At 40.5% G+C, this 20,998-nt stretch overlaps 1 protein-coding gene across 2 annotated transcripts in view; it reads left to right on the top strand.

Moving 5' to 3' along the window:
* The first annotated feature begins 604 nt into the window (after positions 1–604).
* st6gal2a (ST6 beta-galactosamide alpha-2,6-sialyltranferase 2a) overlaps positions 605–20,998 on the top strand; it is a 33,023-nt gene continuing 12,629 nt past the window's right edge. The window contains exons 1-3 of one of the 2 annotated variants that reach the window (XM_026375894.1): positions 605–815; positions 15,336–15,392; positions 15,476–16,559. In XM_026375894.1, the coding sequence (XP_026231679.1) occupies positions 15,566–16,559 (994 nt within the window). In that variant the 5' untranslated portion in view covers positions 605–815; positions 15,336–15,392; positions 15,476–15,565. Of the gene's footprint in view, positions 816–5,406; positions 5,429–15,335; positions 15,393–15,475; positions 16,560–20,998 lie in introns of those variants that run through there. The other variant, XM_026375895.1, reaches the window with a different exon arrangement.

The raw sequence follows: 20,998 nt of genomic DNA, 5'->3' as shown, positions 1-20,998 counted from the left end.
GCATTTCTGAGGAAAGAATGACTCAGTTTCACAAATCTTGACCACAAATCATCCTCCAGTAGTCGCTAAAAGAAACTAAAACTTCATCTACAGCATGGCCCATCAGCTCTTTCTGCTGTACTATTACTACACATGGCTCAGGTAAATGTCATCGCTTGACCTGCTGAGGACTGTTTGTTTCAATGAACTGTGATATTTACCCATCAAACATCTAGGACCTGCATGCCTCACCTTTATATGTGCTTCACATTTTTACAATAGCAAAAAAAAAAAAAAAAAAAAGGCTGATTCATGAAGATCTTGCTTTAGTTGCCTATCTGGGGTTCACGAGGTGAGGAAAACTTCTTCTCTGCAGGTATTGCCATTTTTATCACACCACTAAAGCCATGCTTTAAGGAACATTTTTGGTAGTGGAGTCAATCTTCTCATCTAACATTCACTTGAATTGGACAGATCTGTTTCCAAATGTCCAATGTGAAGGTATTGCTCAAGTCATGTACCTTTGCTTTCCTCGATCCTTTCCTCAAGGCCAACAAGCCACCTCCTGCCTCACTAGAAATAAAAAAAAAAGTCCAGCTGACTCCGCCCCCTGTATTTCTGCCTTGGATGGGAGAAAAAAGGCCAGCAACAATGTGAGAGACAACACAGCCCCTCCGCTCCGGTAGGCGTAGTAGTGGATATCTTCACAGTGAAGGGAGAGTTCAGGCGAGCCAAACCGAGCTGCATGCTCGCTGTGCAACAAGGCGAACAGGGGGCCAAAAATGGACCGTGGGCCAGCAGCGGCAGCATCCAGCGGGGACCGACTCCGTTTTTAGGTAAGGCTTTGTTCGCTTTCCGCAGAATTGCCATGCAGATCTCCATGTACTGCTTCACAGCGGTGCGCGCAGGACACAACGGCGCAGGGAGAAGATGTGCATGCACGATGTGTGATTTAAACGCATATTTTTGGATGCTTCTTGGATAAAATGGATGAAATGATAGCGGGGAAAATCTTTTGTCTTTGTTACTTTATCGGAGTAACGCGATCATCGCAGGAATCCCGTGGGAAAAAAAACAAAAACAAAACAAAAAACGGCGAGGCTCTTTAAGATGCACAAAAGATGGTTTAACAAACATGAGCAGCCTTACTGACACATACAGCGGAGTTTTACTGTGTATCACTCTCCTGTGCGGTGCCATTGAGTGCTCATTCACAGCTTAAACAGCGAAACCCAGGCCTGCACACTGCTCTACAACTTGGCAATATGCAGAGGTTTATTGTTCCCCTGACACGCATTTATTCATACACATGGCCCTAGAAAAACAGAAGAATCAGGCCAAGGAAGGACCTCCATCGGATGTCATCAGTAATAATATCACTAATGAGAAGTCATCTGATAGGTAATTTGCATAGTCTCACTGATTACCAGTGATACTGATTACCTGTGATACTAAACAAATTCCTACAATTATAGTTTGCATGAGGTCAGTGTTTCTCCGTAGTCATTACATGCTCTTTTGCATGAATGGGTATCACAGTAGTGTTGTATAAAAGAATCAGATTCTGCACTGATGAAAATGTGTTGATTTTTACATCACTACACTTCCATATCCACAGCTGCACCACTTTGTTTGCAGCAACTTAATTAGAACCAGCCAGATACCATCTCAGCTTTCAGACCAAAGTCTTTAAATTAAACACAAAAGTGGGATGCTCCTAATCGCCTTCACGTCTCATGATTGAGGGCAGCAAAAGCATTGAAAAGCAGAAGGAAAGCCTAAAGGTGTCAGGGGCAATTAGGAGGGAGGGGGGATTTAGGTGTGTGTGTGTGTGATGTGCGTGAAGTGCTATGAGTTGTCACCTATCAACAACAGGGAACTGGTGGTTTATCACTCTGAGCTGCTGATATTCATCTCACCGTCACCGAAATGCATCACCTGAACAGCAACAGAGGTCAAGAGTAAACAGAAACTAATTTTAATATGCGTATACACACACGCGTGCACTCACACTTCCCTGCAGTCCACTGGAATCAAAGGTTTTTATTTCTGCTCTTTGTGTTTACTTCCCATGAGCGGCAAGGGGAAGTATACACAGTGCTTTCCTCTAGGTAATGGTGACATTGCATCAGAAAAGTGGCATTTGTTTATTTGTGCAGCTCTGGAATAATAACCTGTTCTGGTTTTCAAAGAAGTTATGACAAGGACAAAAAAGTTAAATATAAAGAATGATCTCTTTACCAGGAGATTTTCTCTTATAGGTGAACTAAAGACGCTGCTGCCGCACTAACAAAGCATTATAAAAGTGCTAATGGATACCTGGTAAATACACATACACCCCTCCAGTGTGTGAAACGGTCGAGACTCTCACAGAACCTCTGTATTATTGCTTTTACACAATTATTATCTAACTGCTGGCTGGCACCTCTTTGTCTCTGCAGCTGGATGTTTATTGCTTGAATGGGCTGCCCTCCCTCTCCGTGTGCAGACAGAGCACAGGTGTGTAGTAGAGCTACTGTGTTTGACTGACGAACAATAGTCCACTTCTGTTTTACCACTTTACCAAAACAGACCTGCTGCCAATGTCCACACAGACATTTTCTCATACGTTTGCACCAACTTCAATGAAGCCTTTCTTCATTAGTGAGTTGCTGGTATTTTGTTTGGTAGGATCAGAATTGTCCTATAAATCAAAGGCATTGTCCAGACATCAACTGGAATACAGAGGGTGTTTGCTTTACAAGCTCCAAAAATGTTATTGATTTAATAGTTAGATGTGCAAAGTCTTTGTCAGGAAAATCCCTTTGAGCACAAAATGTATATAGATAAAAATAACTTGACCCACAATCAGAATATTTGATGAAATCAATTATTCCTAAACATCTCTACACTGTAGCACGTACAGGACACATACAGATAGACACAAAGCCATGCTGCCTAAAGCTAAATGTGCTCACACGATTGTCTGTGTTCATGTTGAATCAATGTACACAGTGATGCATGCGGACAAGCAGCTGCAACCAGCAGAGAAGGGGTATGTGTGGATAAAATAAAGCAATGTTCAGTTCATAGCAGACCTATGAAAACGGTGTAGGAATATTCATTCACACTTTGTTGCTCACATGTTCTTACTGCAAATGCACCTGTCAATCAGAGGATTCAAATGGACCTGCTAAATGTTTTTTTTTTTCCACCAATCACACAATACAAATGAGGAAATGCAACAGTTCTAAAAATACTAACTGATAAAACAGAAGCGACTCTGTTTAATCTAATAATAATATTAATTGACACTTTATTAAGAGGAAACACTTAAAACAAGTCACCTCTAACTGTAGTTAAACTAGTGAGTGGACAATTGGCTGTTCTGATAAGCATTAGACCTGAGTAGCTCTGATAGGATAAATGATTTATGTGGGAAAGAGTGAGGTAAAATAGAGTCAAATGGAGTTTAACAGAAGTGCTGAGTGTAGTAATTGAATCCCTTGACTGAAGCAAAACATAAACTGTAAAACATATACATTTGTCTCCTACTGTTATTGTGTCGGTGTTTGGGGGGTTGAGTGAATGACTGACTACTGTAATTGGCCCTGGGACGTTTGAGTGTTGTCTTGCCCTCAGCTCCAGATGTGTACAGGTGTTGAATAGGAAAAGCCCGTTAAGTGTTTTGTCTCGCGTCACTTCAGTGTTCTGGAAAGTTGTGAAAACAACGCCGGTGTCACCGTTTCAGTTCATGTGCAAACTCGTCAGCAAGCAGTTGCATATTTACACATTCAGAAGTTATGAATCAACATTCACCTGGTGAATGAATTTAGCTCCGCTGTAGTTTAGTGAGTTTAGTTGCTAAAGTGTAAATATAGTGGAAAATTTAGTGTGTGACTTGGTTCTCAACAGACTTTGTAGCGAGGTTTGAAACCGCAGATGATGCTATGAGAGTAGCAGTGGAAGGGACAGCTAAATAATACGTTTAAACTCACCATTCATCTCTGTAAAGCCAAGGCACACTACAGATTTGAGTGATAATACTCTTTAGGTTCATCACTTCAAGTGACACCTTTCATAGTTATTTGATACATCAAGACAGGAAATATTGCCACCAAAATAATTTTCATTTCCTTCTATCCAATGGCTCAGTAGCTCACTTTTCTTATTCTCATGCCGTTACAGGACCAAACTTTTGGGTTCATTCTTTAAAAGTGTTCATTAAATTTAACTTTTTGGCCAAAAATAGAGGTTGAGTTTTGTTTTTATTGGTCCCAGACTATATATATTTTCTGTCTTGATGTGTGTGTGTGTGTGTGTGTGTGTGTGTGTGTGTGTGTGTGTGTGTGTGTGTGTGTGTGTGTGTGTGTGTGGGTATATATATTTGTGGATGTACAGTACAGAGGGGTGGAGGCGACTGCACGGGCAGGCGCTCTAGGAAGGTGGAGGTGTAATTTCAGATGCACGCTGACCAAACAGAGCCGCCGTTATCTGAGCTCGGCCTTCAAAAGCAGGAGCGCTGGAGTCATCAAGACCAGCTGTGCCCCTCACTCCTGGCTGAGTGTGTGGGTGCTCAGAGGACAGGACTGAGAAACAGATGGACATCCTGGGTAATTAGCTGCTTCTTGGGCACTTGTTTCTGTGTGTGTCTGTTGACGTATGGATTGCTCTACTCCTAATTTATCCTTTATCCCTCTTTAAATGGGACATGGGATTTTTGAGCGGCATGTTGTGGTAGAGCTGTCACAGTTGTCTTTAAGTCTCTGATAGGCTGCTTAGCTCTGTCCATGTTTAGCAGTAAGTGTCCAAAGTTCAAAGAGACTATAGAGAGGTTAAGCCATCTAAAAAAGGCTGTAGAGCTGTAGATTAGTGGCTTTGTTCTCTGGGCAGTCAAACATAATTCTTCCACAGCAGCCAGTGTGTGAAATCCTCACATGAATGAGGAGCAGCATCTTTTTTTTGTCTTAGCATAAGTGTCAACCTGTGAGATCTGTTTCATGTGGGTTGAGACCAGAGAACTTTAGTTGGTTTTGTCTTGTGGGAATTAAACAAAATTTCCTAAGCATCACTTCCAGCATTGTGTCTTGCACAATCATGGAAATTCAGCTCTAGTATATCCATATCTAGTTCAAATGGAGCAAGAGTCACTGTCTAAGAGGGTGATCAGTCATATAGTTTAATGGCGCAAGAGTTTTTATGTCCATTCAGCTTTCATAAGACAAAGAACAGTCAGCGAAATTAGCTTTAAGTGAACTTTCTCTGCCTTCTCGTATCAAATGCCCGGCCGCTGTGGGCGTCAGTGCTCCCAGCTGTATTTATGGGCCATAATGTGAGGTGTAGAGCTGCATTTCCTTCATAGGACCTTGCTGTTGGCAGGCTGTATTCAAGAGGGCTCTGTGCACCGTGAAAGCCTGTCATCAAGAACCGCAGTCCTGTGTGATTTATCAGAAGAGGATGTGCTAAGAAGGTCAGGATGATTCAACTCTTCCCAGCTCTGTCTTTCGTCTGATGTCCTTTCTCCTTGAGGTGGAGGTTACTTTTTAAACTAAACATTAGTGTCATTTCTTTTTTTGTGCGACTTTAATTTGTGAAGTGCTTTAGGTGCTTTGTTGTTACTTTTACAATCCAAGTCTCTCATTTAGTCACTGGATGTCTGATGACTCGCTCTTGACTGCTACTCTCTGACTCAGGGGCTTGGTTTCTCCTAAAGACTGTGTCTGTAGTGATAGTTTAAATTAAGCTTGATCTCTGTTCTGCTAATTACAAGGAACTAGTGTTATTATAGTTCCAGCTTTTTTGGGCGCTTTAAAATTTAGTTTCAGGTCAGCTTATTTTATTTACCTCTATACAAATATTTTACTTGACATGTTTGCTGGTGACATGGCAGCTTTTGTAACATGTTCTTCATATTAATTAATTATTTTTATTCACCCACTGTATGGATGGTAACATACCATGCAAAAACATGAGCGAAGAATTTAATACAAACATAGGGATGCATTTATTTTTTGATGGAGAACACAGAACGAGTGCATGGTATAATGCATTATTGAAAGTGTGATCAGCAGGCTTCCCGTTGGGTCCATCTTAATGATGAAAGATGCAGAGAATCTTTTTACTCCAGCTGAGCAAGAGCTCTGCAAAAATGCAGACAGATGGAGGAAAGAAATGGTTCTTATAAACTCACTTCTTATTAATGTCACATCAATTATTATTGCCCCAATTTTAGTGTGTTGCTCACGTAAGAGCGCCACATCCATGTATCCTTAGCTGAATGGACTTCCTGGTCCAACTCAAATCTGAGACACTGTCTTGTTTACACTGATTAAACCTGACAATAAACCAGCTGCTAAGTGAGCCTGAGTTAGAGGATATGTTCCCTGGACAACACAGTTCCAGATAACAAGCTCTGGGATCTGTTGGAAGAGTCAACAGATCTGGGATTATACTGAACCATCTATGTCATCCACCTCATTTCTTTATCCACATATAAAGAACAGTACTCTGAGCTCTTACCAAATAAAAAGAAAAGGAGAGGCTTTTTCAACAATATCCACCTTTTACTAACAACTACAAACCTAGGCGAGGTTCACCACGCCAAACACCTTAATGCCTCATTAAATTGATATACACATAGAGGTGTCCTGGTCCTGTTTGTCTGGGCAAACTGCCTGCTGCCACGTTTGTCTTCTTTTTGTGTCTTTCTGACATTTTCTTGTTGATTCATTCGTTGTTCCAGTTCAGTGCGGTGCCTCTGTTCCTTCCCCTGATGATAACTGCCCGCGTACTGAAAATATGAGTTCTGCAAATATTATCTGCTTTAAGTTGAGAGGTAGGACCTCTCTTCCTCTCACATGCTGCTTAGATAGGAGAATTGGCAGTGCAGTGACCTTGAACTGCGGCCAGGTATCGGGTTAGGGTTAGGTTCGGATGTTTACTTCTCTCTGCAGAATAAAGGCTCATTGTGTGCATGAGTAGATGCAGAATGTAGATCCTGTTGTCTGTTCCCTGCACTGTGGTGTGAATTGTCTATAGCAGATGCATCCTGACAGGTGTGTGTGAGGGCCTTCTGCCTCCCTGTACCTTGTGGCCATAGTCACTTCTTCAGAGCAAGATTAATGAGTGTCTAAGCACGCCTTTGCAAAAATGGACATTTTTGCTCTGCTGATATAATCTGTGCTGTGGTTGAGTGATGGTAGCAGGGGACGGGACAGACTTAATCTGCCTCAGTGGGATCAGTCTTTAATAGAGTTTGCACTTTCTGGTCTGACCTTGCTGGACCTGGTACAGCAGCATGAAGCTATCCCTCTTGAGTCTGAATTTGCTACCACCTACGGGGAATTGGGATCAAAGACGTCTTGTTATTGTTTTTTTGATTTCACAAAATGACTAATGTGGTTTGATCTTTTTTCTGCGTGTGTGTGTTCCACATAGAACCGAACAGATCATACTTTATTTTTTACATGTAAAACAAATAGTTTTTCTCAGTGCTGCCAAAAAAAGAGAAGAACACAATAAATCAGCTAGGTGCATACAAGAAGGAAAGGTTGCAGGAAATGTGGCTGCATTTGAGTGATTTGTGATTAATTGCTTAATAATTGTTGTGTTAGAGTGTGAAGAGAGCCCAATAGCAAAAATAAATACAGCACTATATACATAGCAGCAGAGGATCAAAAATTGATTGTGATGTGATTATACCTTACTGACACACCTTCTTTTCAAATATCTACGAAATAAACAGTAAAAATTTCACACTTTAAAAGCACACAGTGAATTTTTTAAAGATTAAAGTTGTTGTAGATGAATTTTCCGCTAGCCATTTTATCCCTAATTGAGTTTATTCTGCTTTGTGGAAAATGAGATTATGCTAACAGATGTGCTGCTGTGAAGCTTGTCAAAGCTCAGTTTGATAATCTGTTAAATACTATAAGTGACTGAACAGTGTTTTTTACCTTTTAAAGTGACCACAAACGATGACTGACTACATCTTACTATATCATTATGTATTTAAAATTGTGTGCTATGTCTTTTCTTTGTCTCCCTGTCTGTTGGTATCTCTAATGGATGTGCATCTAATGTCAGGCAGTGTTGTAAAAGCAGTTTCACTGTACTAGTAGAGAGTAACAGTCATCCATGCAAGTCTGTACAAGTTGATTGTACAGACTTGCACAGCAAGGCATGTCTGCTTTTTTGAGTGGCCTTTTGTGCACTTATGAGGAAAAGGAACCCAGATGTAAGGTTTTTTTTTCTTCATTTGTACCAAAAGTTTGTGTTTGACTTCAGGTTTTGAGTCAGGCCTGTACTTAGCTGTTCATCTAAATGCATGCAGTCATGCGATGGCATGCTTTAGTGTATGTGATTGGCAGGTAGTTGGATGGCTGAAATGAGCTGTATCGCCTGCAGTGTGTTCTCAGCTCCACATGCTAGGTGCCAGTGGTGAGGAGTTGGTTGACTTATTGCTGGTAGTAAGTAACATTTCCAGGAAGAGACTGGCAGACAGAACGAGCTGCACACACAAATGTTTATGTGTATCCATGCTGTGGTGGATGCAAATTTAATTCTGTCCTTTGCGTGGGTAAAGCATAGTATTAACATTACTGACTTTTGAACAAACACATACAGACAAACAGTCAGTGGACGATGTCTACATTTACATTTGCACGCAAAGCGCTACAGCTGAATGTAGGTCACAGTGAAGGATGTGGGGGAAGGAAAGGAGGTGAGCAATGGAGGTGAAGGGAGAAGGAAGCCTTTCATTATGTCATCATGTTGGAGCAGAGGCAGGATTAGGGCTGGATATATGGGGAACTCAACTCCAGCATAAGCTTTAACCACAGAAGTAAAGTAATGTATTTTCCATCCATCAGATACACCAAAGATACAATATGCCATCAGCCCTCTCCCATGTGCTCTGCTCAACCCACAAACTATGCAGTAATAATAAACGTGAGCACAGGAAAAGTTGGTTAAAACAGATCTACACGACAGTCAGCGTCATCCTATATTTAACCTCTCGTTTGTATGAGCTTAGGTGGCCAGTCATTCAGTCTACAGGCTATTCTTAACAGCTGCACTTTGGGGTTTCAAGATGTGATGAAGTGCAGTGGACCCTTTAGAGAGCTGGGACACTGGCGGTATAATTACACAGGCCGAAGTCTTATGTCCTACACGGTAATAACCTCATTGCCTCCTGAGGCTACAGCAGGGTGGACCTGCAGCAGGGGGTTCATTAAGTGAGGAAAGAGAGATGCAGTTCATTTAGTCTCTTCATGTTCCAATCTGTCTTCGCTCTTATCTGCAGTGTCTCATTTTTTCCTTGTCTAATCTGTTACCACAACAGTTTCCATCTCGAGATTATATGACAAAGAACAATAGTGCATGTTGTACAGTGAAATATTATAGCCTTGTATTGGCTATGTTTGGAGGACATTTATAAAACAGGTTCTAGATCAATATTGGGAGATATTCCATTTGTGGAAAATCTTTTCTAAAATCAGAAATGTATTCACGCAACAGCAATATTATAGATGTTTCGTAGATATTTTGACCTTCTTAAATCAATAATTTATACAGTGGTGCTGCTTTCTGCACGTGCTCTGTGTAATACATCGCTGTTCAAATGGTGAGATTAAACGTTGCCTAGCTGCTTCACGGGTTTGCACTTTGTCTTGTCTTTGTCGCGAGGTTAATTTACAGTCTCCTCAGTGCAAACAGATACAGAATCAAGCAACACTGTTCAAATGACAGTTTATTTAAACTTTGTTGAGGAAACTTTGGGAGTTTGCTCATTTAAAGTGGAATTCATAATAAAAAATAAGTGTCCATTGAGTCTTCTTTTATGTACAGAAGGGCACTGTCTTTAGGACACTCTAAAACATGAGAGGAAAGAGATGTGTGAAGAATTGAAGATAGCTTAAGAGAAAAGTAATCTTTTTTTTTTTTTTTTACCTCTACACATCTGGCTGATCTTTGTGTCAAGTGGTTGTGATGGTGATGATTTCAGGATTAGAAAATGGTGCAGGGATTAGGTTTTTAGACACTCTGGCAAGCTCCTCGGTTTAAATCATATTTAGGCCCCTGAGTATGATTTGGTTGTGTCAGCCCCACCAAAAAAAAACACATCACTCAAACTCAAGTTCATAAATAACACTAGGCTCCAGTAGTGTGCATACACCCACACAGCACCCACTTCTGTTTCCAACCACAGACAATTTCTAATTCAGTCAATCTCATTTAATACCTGCAATAACTGATAACAGGAAAATAAATTTTTCCCACTGTTCATTCGTCAAACACATAGTGTATTAGCATTTATGCCTTGTTTATGCCTGGTCTGGATTCTGTCTCTGCGGCCATAAACATGCTACGTTTCTGGATTGCTCACGGTGATCTGTTTGTTTGTTTGAACTGTTGCAAAGTGAATATTAAAGGAAAACAACTTTACTTTTTAGAACGAGAACAGCATCACTCTTGAGGACTCAATATTTTATGAGGAAAAAGCCCTTTGGTCAGTGTTTTTATTCGTAGGAACATGCACACTTACATCCTATTGCCATGCGGTGAGCAGGAGAGAACAAGGACAGCACGTTCTCTTTCAGAACCAGTCTGGGATTTCTTTGGTGCAAATTTCTGCACTCAGCCACTGCCATCTTTATTTAATGGTTCTTTGTTTGAGCTCAATATTATACAGTGCAGATTTTTATTTGCTTAATCAGGCTAATTTTGAATTATTACACACACAAAAAAGAAAACCTGGATGTAATAAGCAAATGGAAATGATCCTTCCATTGGGTGACTATCTGAATGACTACATTTATTTCTTCCCTTGATGTCATGGGCATATTCCAAGATGACAACGCCAGGGTTCATTGGGCTCAAATTGTGACAAAGTAGTTTAGGGAGCAAGAGAGCACAAACGTTGGGAGCATGTTCCTGTGAGCTCTGTTCATGCGGCCTTTACTATGTCCGAGCCACAATCTTTACTTCCTGGAGAAACCTTGCTTGTTTGAGACTTTTTTTTCAAGTTGTCTGTAATTGAAGCATTCAAAACACGTTTTCTCTGCTCTGGTTCCACAGCAGGGTTTAGTAAAGTGGACCGAACAATTTTCAGTTTGATGCTGTGCGGCAGTATCCCCTCCAGGGCTGTTCAAGTACTTACCTGGCAGTCAAATAGTGACTGGAATTCAATATAGTCACCTCTGATGATGCTTGTACTATAGACACACTGACAATATTTCAGCAGGCAGCAGCAAGGCATGCTGGGTCTCAAGGAATGTGGTTGCTTAAAAAGCTCTTTTACATGTGGTAGACATTTTAGTTTCAACCAATAAATATTAACACAAGGTTACATTAGTCTTTAGTTGCTCTATGGCGACTGACTAAGTCGAAGCAGATGTTTACTGTATGTAACAGCCTGTATTTTACAGTTATAGTCAAATGTGGTAAAGGTTAAACACTGAATGAATTAAGTTTCTAAAAAAAAGGCGTTGGATAAAACGGTGCTTCCGCTTCGCTGTTCTCGCGAGCCCGTAGTTCCTGTTCACTGTTTTAAAACTACAAAAATGCACACAAAATAAGACCACAAACCCCACGAGTTCGCTGATGTGTTTTGTGCTTTCTATTCTCAGATGTTGTTAGGGTAACTTCGCCCCATCAACGCTTTTCATTGCTCAAATTATGATGTTTAACTTTTCAAACCGTTTTTGAGAGAACATATGTGCTATTTGGAAAAAAGCTGATTATACTTTATGGTATTTTGTTGCTCAACAAATGTGTTGCATTACACTAAGTGCACACCACATGTAGAAAAGGAAGTAACAAGAGATCAATACGTGACAGAGAAGTAACACTCATGTGATGTTTGGTTAGAAATTCTGGTAACCGCACTTCGTCAGTCAACACTGTGCTAAAAATTAATCACAATCATCTTTGACTAAGATATGACAGCTGATGCTGGTTTACAGGTACATGTGATGAATTAGTGGGGCTGCCTGTAGAAATAGCCACAGTTGTCTAATATTTATGCATAATCACAGCTGTCTGTTGTAAAACTTCTGTACTTGTCGTTAATGAGTCCATGTTCTTAACACAAAAGCTTCTGCTCTACTGCTAACATATATTTGTATTGGATTTTGATTTTGTTTCCTGGGCTTTATGTTCTGTTAGGTTTCCACCAGGCCGTCCTTTGCTGTCTGGTGTGCACCTCGCTTCCATGTTTCCCATTTTGTACTGTTTCGTTGTGTAGCCCTTACAAGACTAGCTCTGTCCTCCACCCCCGCCTCTCCATCTGTGCCACACATTTATGTTGTCGCACCACAGTTACTGAAGCACACATCCTGATTGCTGCCAGGTGAGGGAAGCTTACAGCACACACACACACACACACACTCACACACGCATGCACGCCGTGCCTAAGGGCACACATCCACAGTGGACGTCTGTGGACCAGTGGTGCATACAGATGACATTTGCTTGTTGATAACATTGCCATTGGGCAGCTGTGTGTTTGCTGCTTGTTGTCTTTGGTTCTGCGTGCCAGGACTGCTGTTGTTATTTCCAGGTGTTAAATGGCTTGGTACGCATGTCAGAAGTGCTACACAGGGGATTACTGCGTGACACCTAGCCCACCTTTCTGTGGTCTTAAGGCCTGAGACAGAACGTGCTGCAGATTTACAGAAATTAATTAGATTGTGTGTATTTGTGCAGGTGTGTTTTTTCTTTTTTGTGTGTCTTACATCAGTTTTCATCCTGTGTTTTCTCACTCCCATACGGTCTGTGCTCCCTCTGGCCTCGTGGCTCCCTGCTGTTGTTCTCCTGCTTGACCCGGGTCAGTTGATGATCTTTAGCCTCCCGTGTGGCCCATGGGTGGGAAGCCTTGATGTCTGGAGGGTAGGAGAGGCCACAGGGATGCATGAGATCACTTCTGCTGCACTCTGCAGGACCCGGCAGCCACAGAGACAGGAAGTTGTAATTAGGACTAGAAGAGGCTAAACACACATGGGCTTTTTTTCCTCCTGCCTCACTCTGCCACTCTCATGAGGGAAATGCGCTTGCATTAAGAGACCAAAACTCATAATTACGTGTGGTTGAGAGGATTGTAGTCCTCTGATGTGAGGCAATTTAATGCTTAATTTTCTAACTTTCATTACTCTGTATTTCACCCTGTAAGCCAACACTGTGCCTAACATGTTATACAAGAGTATTATCAAGACAGAAATAAGTCAGGCTGATAATGGGCTTTGTTCCTGTCCATGATGCGTATTGATGATATTGTTGCATAATTATGTGTCTGCATACGCACCATAACACAGGCATCCCACACTTGCCCACAAACAGAACAAGCATGGCCAAGTTTGCATGTTGGAAGAATAAGTAAACACCATTATTCAGTAGAACTGTGTTTGCCAGGTTTTCTACCTACAGTAAAAGAAGCGAGTGCTGCAGCAGACTGACAGAGTCCGAGGCAAAAGACAGGGATTCAGGCAAATGATAAAATAATGGATCACACAAACCGCTCTAAAGGAAATGTTTCATTAATATTCAGTTTTTAGCTGCTTACTTGGTTCAATTAATTTGACTTTTTTAGTCACAGTTTGTGTTTGCAATACTGTTGAGGCTTTAAGGTGTGACTTGTGTTTTCATTTTCATTTTACCTCAAAACATTGTGATACACTGTAAGCATACTGTTAGCATGTACAGTACAATATATGCTGTAAGTACATGTTGCCCACCTCTAAACATAAGTTCAGTGATGATTCTTTCAAAGGTAATGGCTCTTGGCAGATACAGTGGCAAGAAAAAGTATGAAGGCGAATTTCATGTTTTGTTTTGCATCAATTTCTCAGAAAATGTAATTTGATCTCCATCTACGACAAAAGTATTAACAAATATAATGTGCCTAAAATAATAACAATAACGAAATTCAGATCTTTCATGTCTTTATTGAGAACAACCATGAAAACCTTGTAGTAGAAGTTTGTGAACCCTTTGAATTCATGATCTCAAAAAAGCTAATTGGACTCAGGTGTCAGCATACTTGGAAAATTAGCTTGGAGGTGTGGACTAGAGTTAGAATTGTTGATTTACATAAAGCTGTAAAGGGTTACAAAGTGATCTCAAAGACTTTAGAGAGCCCACAGTTAGGCAAGTAATCTCCAAATGGCGACACTTTGAGACTGTGGGTATAAGGTAAAGAAACAACCCAGAGTGACAGGCAAAGATTTGAAGGCATCATTGGAGCTGGTTAACATCTGTGTTCACGAGTCTACAGTCGGTAAAACTTAGCAGGTGTCTATGTGGCAGGACACCACGAAGGAAGCCACTACTTACTAAAAAGAACAGCGCTGTACACCTGAGGTTTGTGAAAGAGCACATTGACACTAAGACACTATTTACAAAGAACACACAGCATTACATTTGGCATAAAAAGGTCACTGCATATCATCATGAAAACATCATCCCAATCGTAAAGTATGGTGGGGGAAACATTATGATTTGGGCCTGCTTAGCTGCACCAGGGCCTGATCAGCTTGCAGTGATTGGGGGGAAGATGAATTCCCAAGTGTATCAAAATAATAATAATAATGTGAGAATGTCTGTATGTCAGCTGAAGCTCTGTAGAAGTTGGGCGATGCTACAGGACAATGACCCAAAAAACTTTAGTAGCGAAGTCAGAGCCCAGACCTCAACCCAAAAGAGATGCTATGGAACGACTTGAAGAGAGGCACACAGAGACATCCAAAGAATATGACAGCTAAAATGGGTTATGGTTGTTTTCAATAAAGATATGAAAAATCTGATTTTTTTTTTTTATTATTTTAGGCTCTTTATTTTTGTTCTACTCTTGACTCAGATAAAGATCAGATCACATTTTTATAACAAATTAATGCAGAAAACCATAAAACTCCACATACTTACATCACACACTCTTTCTTGCCACTGTATGTTGTTCAGCAGAGAGTTTCTCTGTAGATTTACTTCATCTCAATGTCTGCCGTCTCATGATGTAGTCCAAGACTGACTACCTGCAGTATGTTTGTTTATTAATTCTGGGTTCTTCTAATGATTCATATTATTTGTGATTTTTGTTGTAATGTGATAATATACCCCAATTGATGCAGACCAGTTTTTAGTTCTTTTGTGACTCAAGTGTCTAATATTATATGAGGGAAGCTGTAAATTTGATTACAGTTATTAAATGGGACTAGTTATGAATAACTATTTTTATGTTGTGAGTGGAAAGCTGCCAAGTTCTGCCCCGCAGGTGGTGTTTTCCTGTGGTGTGCCTGTGTGAGTCGTGTGTTTTCATGTGCACACAGCTTCATGCATTCCTCTGAACTCTTGACTCTACTAATTTGTAGCACTCCTCTTCTCAGGGTCCTGTTATATCCTGGCGGACACATTGTCATGAAGAAATAGAAGCATCAGTTGAGGTCAGTGTTTGAAACCTCTGCTGCAATTACAGTGTTTCCTTTTACTCTGAGCAGTTTAATTCTGAGCCTTCTTGTTTTTACAGGCCCTCCAGGTGACCTCTGGGCTAAGTCCTGGCCGTGGGGCTTTGTTGTTGGTGGGCCAGCTGAACAGGTGTGCATGTGAGTGAGAGATAATGATGTCCAGCATGAGGCAGTGGCGGAGGCTGGTGCTGGTGGGAATGCTGGCCTGGGTTGTCCTCTTCCTCGCCCTCCTCTCTTACTTCCTGGATGCTCGTGTGGATGAGCCCCTGACCTCTGCTGGGTCTTTACTCTCTCAGCACCCTGACACCCGTCGCCTGACCTCCCTACAGGCTTCTCAGCTACATCACGCCATCCTGGGCTCCCGTCCTGAACTGGCTTTGACATTAACTACAGCCTACCACAGAGGTGAGCCAGAGCCCGAGCCTTCTGTCAGCTCCACAACCCCAGAGTCCAGCCTGGAGGTGAGCCACAACCCCAACAGTGCTCCTTATGCCATTTATGGTAGCCAGGAAGTGAGTCACCAGGAGCACTTGGACCCCCAGAGCCTGGCTGCCTGGTCCTCCTTTGGTACAGAGAATGTAGGTTCTCATTCAGACCCTGCAGCCCAGAGTCGTGAGAGAACATCTCAGATCACAGAGCACCAGAACCATGTCAGCACTATACACCACCAAGGTGGGGAGGAGAAAGAAGATGAGAGTAAAAATGAAGTTCTAGAAATGACAAACAGAAGGAGGAGTGCAGCACGCAGGATGGCAGCTGGTTACTCCTCTGATTTAGAGGAATATTACTTCTCCAAGTCGGCCTCTGTGATACAGCGGCTATGGCGGGGTCGTGTGTCTGCCAAAATGTTGAGTCCTCGTCTCCAGCGTGCCATGAAGGAGTACATGAATGCCAACAAACACCATGTCTCCTACACAGGGCATCGCAGTACCACCCAGAGTGCCCAGAAAATGCTGTGTCAAATGAAATCCCAGACCCGGCTGAGGACAGTTGATGGTTTGGAGGAGCCCTTCTCCTCACTTGGCTGGGCTCGGGTTGTGCCATCCCTCCCTCTGGGACAACTGCACGGGAAGAGCAGCTTCAAGACCTGTGCAGTGGTTACCTCGGCTGGTGCCATCCTGCGCTCGAGACTGGGCAAAGAGATTGGTGAGTAGAAAGGTCAGGGAGTCTTTGTGTGGGAGCCAATTACAGTGAAGCTGTACAGAAAGACAACAGCTGGCTAACAAACCTTAAGAACCTTTTGGTATTGATTGATTTTACATGGCATTTAAAACTCTTACTGTATTGAAAGCTGCTAATGAAGGCTCAATTATGTATTTTTAGATCCTTTAACATGAACACATATTTTAAAAATGCACTGTATTAGTAATACTCTTGGAAAAATTATTTATCATGTACAAAACCTTCATGTTTTTGTCATTAACTATAAACTGATTCAAAGTAAAATGGCCAACAGAGATAATAGTATCATAAATCCTTAAATAATAGCCATGACCTTTATTTAAGATAGGCAATTATTAGAGACAGAATCCTTAATTTGCCATTTTCTGTTACTTTTATTTGGTGTTGGTGCGGGTTGCATTCAAAGCATTCCCCCATGTGTTTCAAATTCAGACACTTCCACTTGGTCAGGGGGCAAAATGAACAAGAAACTTTCTGTTTATTGTGAAACTTCCGCAAACAGTGTTGAGTTTCATTAGGAGCAGTTTAAAAGTGCTACAAAGAAAAAACACAGCTCCAGTTAAATTTAAGTGAACCAATTACCACAATACTATACTTGTAACTGAGTCATTCATGTTAGCATCATGTATTCTCAGTAAAAAAGCTGTTTGATCGCTTTGGCCACAGTAGCTAACTCAGATTAATCAAAAATTAACAAATGATTTGCATTCACTCAGAATTTGCTGATTAACTTGTCAAGCTTGTAGTAAGCAGGGTTGAGTGTCTGCCTAGTAGGGTACACGTCTTTGCATTTGAACGTGTATGTGCTCTTGATTTAGAGACTTTGGCAGCTTTGTGGTTAGTGTGGAGAGTGTGAACTCAGTGACAGATGGCTTCCTTGAAAAAAACAGATCCCCCACCCTCGGTAACCAATTGGGCTGCTTCACATAGCATATAGCTTCCTTAAATTTCCTGTGTAACTTCTGCAACAGAACAAGCACTAGAATTACAGAGAAAGGATTACAGCTTCGTGGAAGCTTCTTATAGTTGTATGTTTCTGTAAAATCTCTACATGTACATCCTGAAGGGCTGAACTAACACTAGCTGTCCCAGATACTGGTGTCTCAGAAAGACGAGATAAAACTACATGCTCAGAAGCCCGCAATAGATGCAAATCTTTGCATCTCTCCCTGTTATTACAGTGGAATCAACTTGAGGTGTCAGCACCTCAGTCTTTCAACAATCTGACTTCCTTTACTTGCTGCTAGAAAGGTTCCCATGGCATGGAAAAAAACAGAGCATTATAAGATACAGTTTATTTTAAAAGCTGTAGTTTTAAGCAGATTTGCTGTGAAGTTACAGAAATACAGGTCGAACATGCCTTCAAGTATGCCTCTGAGTGTGTGAGTGTGAACACCGTTTATCTGCTTGGTGTTGTCTATTTTAAGCAACAAAGAATAGAGAGGCGATCTTCAGTTTTGAGTGCCAGGCCTTGGATTTAAACTCAGCAGGTGCTTCTAAATCTCCACTGATGTATCATCATCTCCCGCGTTTGTTTTTGGTTTCTGTCAACCAATGTGACCCATATGCACTCGTAAACAAAAGAGTCATACTTTAATCATTATTTACCTGCTTTCAAACTTACATACGTTGTGTAAAAAAATGATATTAAATTAAGCTTTACATATGCAAATCGAAATGCAGGCTACAGTTCGATATGAAAACCTAATATTAAAACATGTCTTTATGGCAAACACAGGCAGGGTTTTGGTTCAGTGCTTCATCATTAAGTTATCTAGGAAATAAGACGTTCTTCTTGACATGAGACATTGTGACTTGATGAATGAGTTAACTGTAAGCAAATAATTAGAGAATTATTGAGTAGCCTCTTAGTGTTGGAAAAGCCTGACTTAATTCTTAGGCTTGACTCCTACAGGTAATCAAACTGCATTGATCTCACTCTGTCCCCTTGTTCTCACACAGCTGTTCTTTCCAAAAGGCTGCACAGAATCAAAAGCTGCATTATGCAGTTGTGAATGGAAACTAATCACCAAAACTGCATGTGAGAATCATACAGCTTCTCCGGGCCACTTGCAGGTTGGCTGACATGTAGCTGCAGGAGAGGTTCATCAGTCGAGAACTGTGTCATTGTGGTTTTAATTTAGTGTCTGTATGAGAGATGATGTGACTGCCATCATGTGGTGAACAGAACACACGGCATCCACAGTACAACACAAAGGAAGGAGAAAAAACACAACACAAAGAAGTACTTAAATGCCTTGCTGCATGTATTCTCTGTCTGTTTTACCTTTCTATGTATTATTAGAATTTCTGACTGTCTGTGATCAACTTGAGTCTTAGTTTAGATTTTAAAAGCTGACTCAATATCCTGACTCCTGTTGCTTGTTCCTGTTGCTTTTCTGCAAATGTTGACTCATTAGTTGAGATTTTAGGAGTAAATCTTTTAAATATTTTGTTTTAATTGCCTGTTCACACTGTTGCTCTTCAGTCGTCGTATTGTAAAGACAATGTGGACGGACAGAATTCAAAAATGTAGGCTACACCTTATTTCATTGCTATTTAATATAATAATAATAATTTCATCAATCTTATAAACGCTTAAAAAGTCTCCTCATAGAGGCATTAAATTAAATAATTTATTGGTGTAGTTTTTGATTCATATGTCTAGGGTGCCATTCTGTTAACTTGTCTCTAGTCTTCATTTTATGAATTATTAGAAAAAATAGCTTTAATGTTACTTTACATATTGAGGAAAAAAATAAGCAAAAGCATTTCCTATTACATTGCTTAATGCATTTATTATTGAGGTTTTAATAAATTTTGTTCAGTATATGTATAAAATATTATTATTTATTGAGAGGGAAAAGAAATAAAGATAAAACCAGAATATAAGGAAATCGATAAAAGCTTTCATGCATAGATATTTTAAAAGAAACCTAATAAAAATACATGTAACTTGTAAGTACCTGGATCAAAGAAACACAAGGCTGAACTCAGAAAAGGCTGCAACTCTGCCTGTTGTGTTTCTAACAAGTCCTAACAAGAAGATCATATCAGATTAGAAAATGAAATCAGCTGAATTTTTCAGTGAACACAGGCTGTAAAAATTTTTGTGTGTAAGAATTGTCGCAGTGTAACATTAAACTTTACAAGGTACTAGTCAAGTTTCTGATTTCCACCAGAAGCTGCTAAACAAATTTAATATTTTCATTAACACTCAGTCAAACACAATGGCGTTTTCTGTAAATCGAACACTGGAAAGGATGCCCCGGTGTCAGTTAAACAAGTCAAGTCTAACTGGTTTTACACAATGTGTATTTGTGTTAGTAGCTACTGTACAGGTTATGCTTCATTGTTATTCTTCAGTAATATGTGAATGCAATATGAAAGGTGTTCAATAATGCAGAGTGTTTTTAACAATGAGTGTGGTTTGTGACCATCCACTTACTAGATAAAAAAAAAATATATAAATAAATAATAAATGCACACACATATAGGGATATTTTCTGAACACTGAAAACAGCAGCACATTTTGCTCAGCGCTGATGAAACAATGAAAAGATGTTTTCTGATATTGTATTGAAACAGGTGGGCAAACTCAATGTTACTGAAGAGACCTCAGGATCATCCATTCTGGTGTCAGATTAAAACAGGAAGAGGGGTCACAGGAACTGACACATCGATCAGCAGACAGGCAGAAGTTACACATTTGTAATCATTGCTACAACCATCCGTCAAACCTCAGGATTTCATGTTGCAGTGTGAACCGTGAAGGACACAACAAGTAAAACAATCAAAATATGAAATAGATGAAAAATGTAAAATATGAAGTTATAAATAAGAACAATATGACTCTGCACAGTACAGACAGACAGTCTGAGCATAATGACATAACGTGTATTATAAACAGTATGAATCTGGCTAATATGAGACATTGCCTGGGGAAAGAAGCTGTGCGGGTGGCAGGTAGTCTTTGTTCTGGGGGCATGAGTCTGTTTTTACTCTAAGTATTTTGTCGGTGGTGGCTCATCAGTTACCAAAGCTAACCACTAGAGAGCACTTTAGTTATGTCTGTGAGCCTGCCACTCGTTGTTTACAGTCAGTGTGATGAGAATGTATCTCACTGCAGTCACCGTGTTGTCATAGTGACTTCCACCACAAACAGCATTGGGGCCATTGATCTGACTATTGACAAAAACTGTGTGTGTGAGTTGTGTGTGTGATGCCTTTCATATGCAAAAGACCATGCATAGTTCAATGAGCCACAATATGTCTTTGTGCATTTATACATGTAGATGTCTGGAAAACTTCAAGACAAATTCCAAACCAATATTGCCTGAATTAAATAGCTAATATTTAAAAAATAACTACAAAGGAAGACATCGTTTTGTGGCATGAATACT

This window comes from Anabas testudineus, chromosome 21, assembly GCF_900324465.2.
Source record: "Anabas testudineus chromosome 21, fAnaTes1.2, whole genome shotgun sequence".
In the NCBI taxonomy this organism is placed as follows: Eukaryota; Metazoa; Chordata; class Actinopteri; order Anabantiformes; family Anabantidae; genus Anabas; species Anabas testudineus.
The sequence above is the reverse complement of the archived record's forward strand: the minus strand, read 5'-3'. Positions and strand labels throughout refer to the sequence as shown.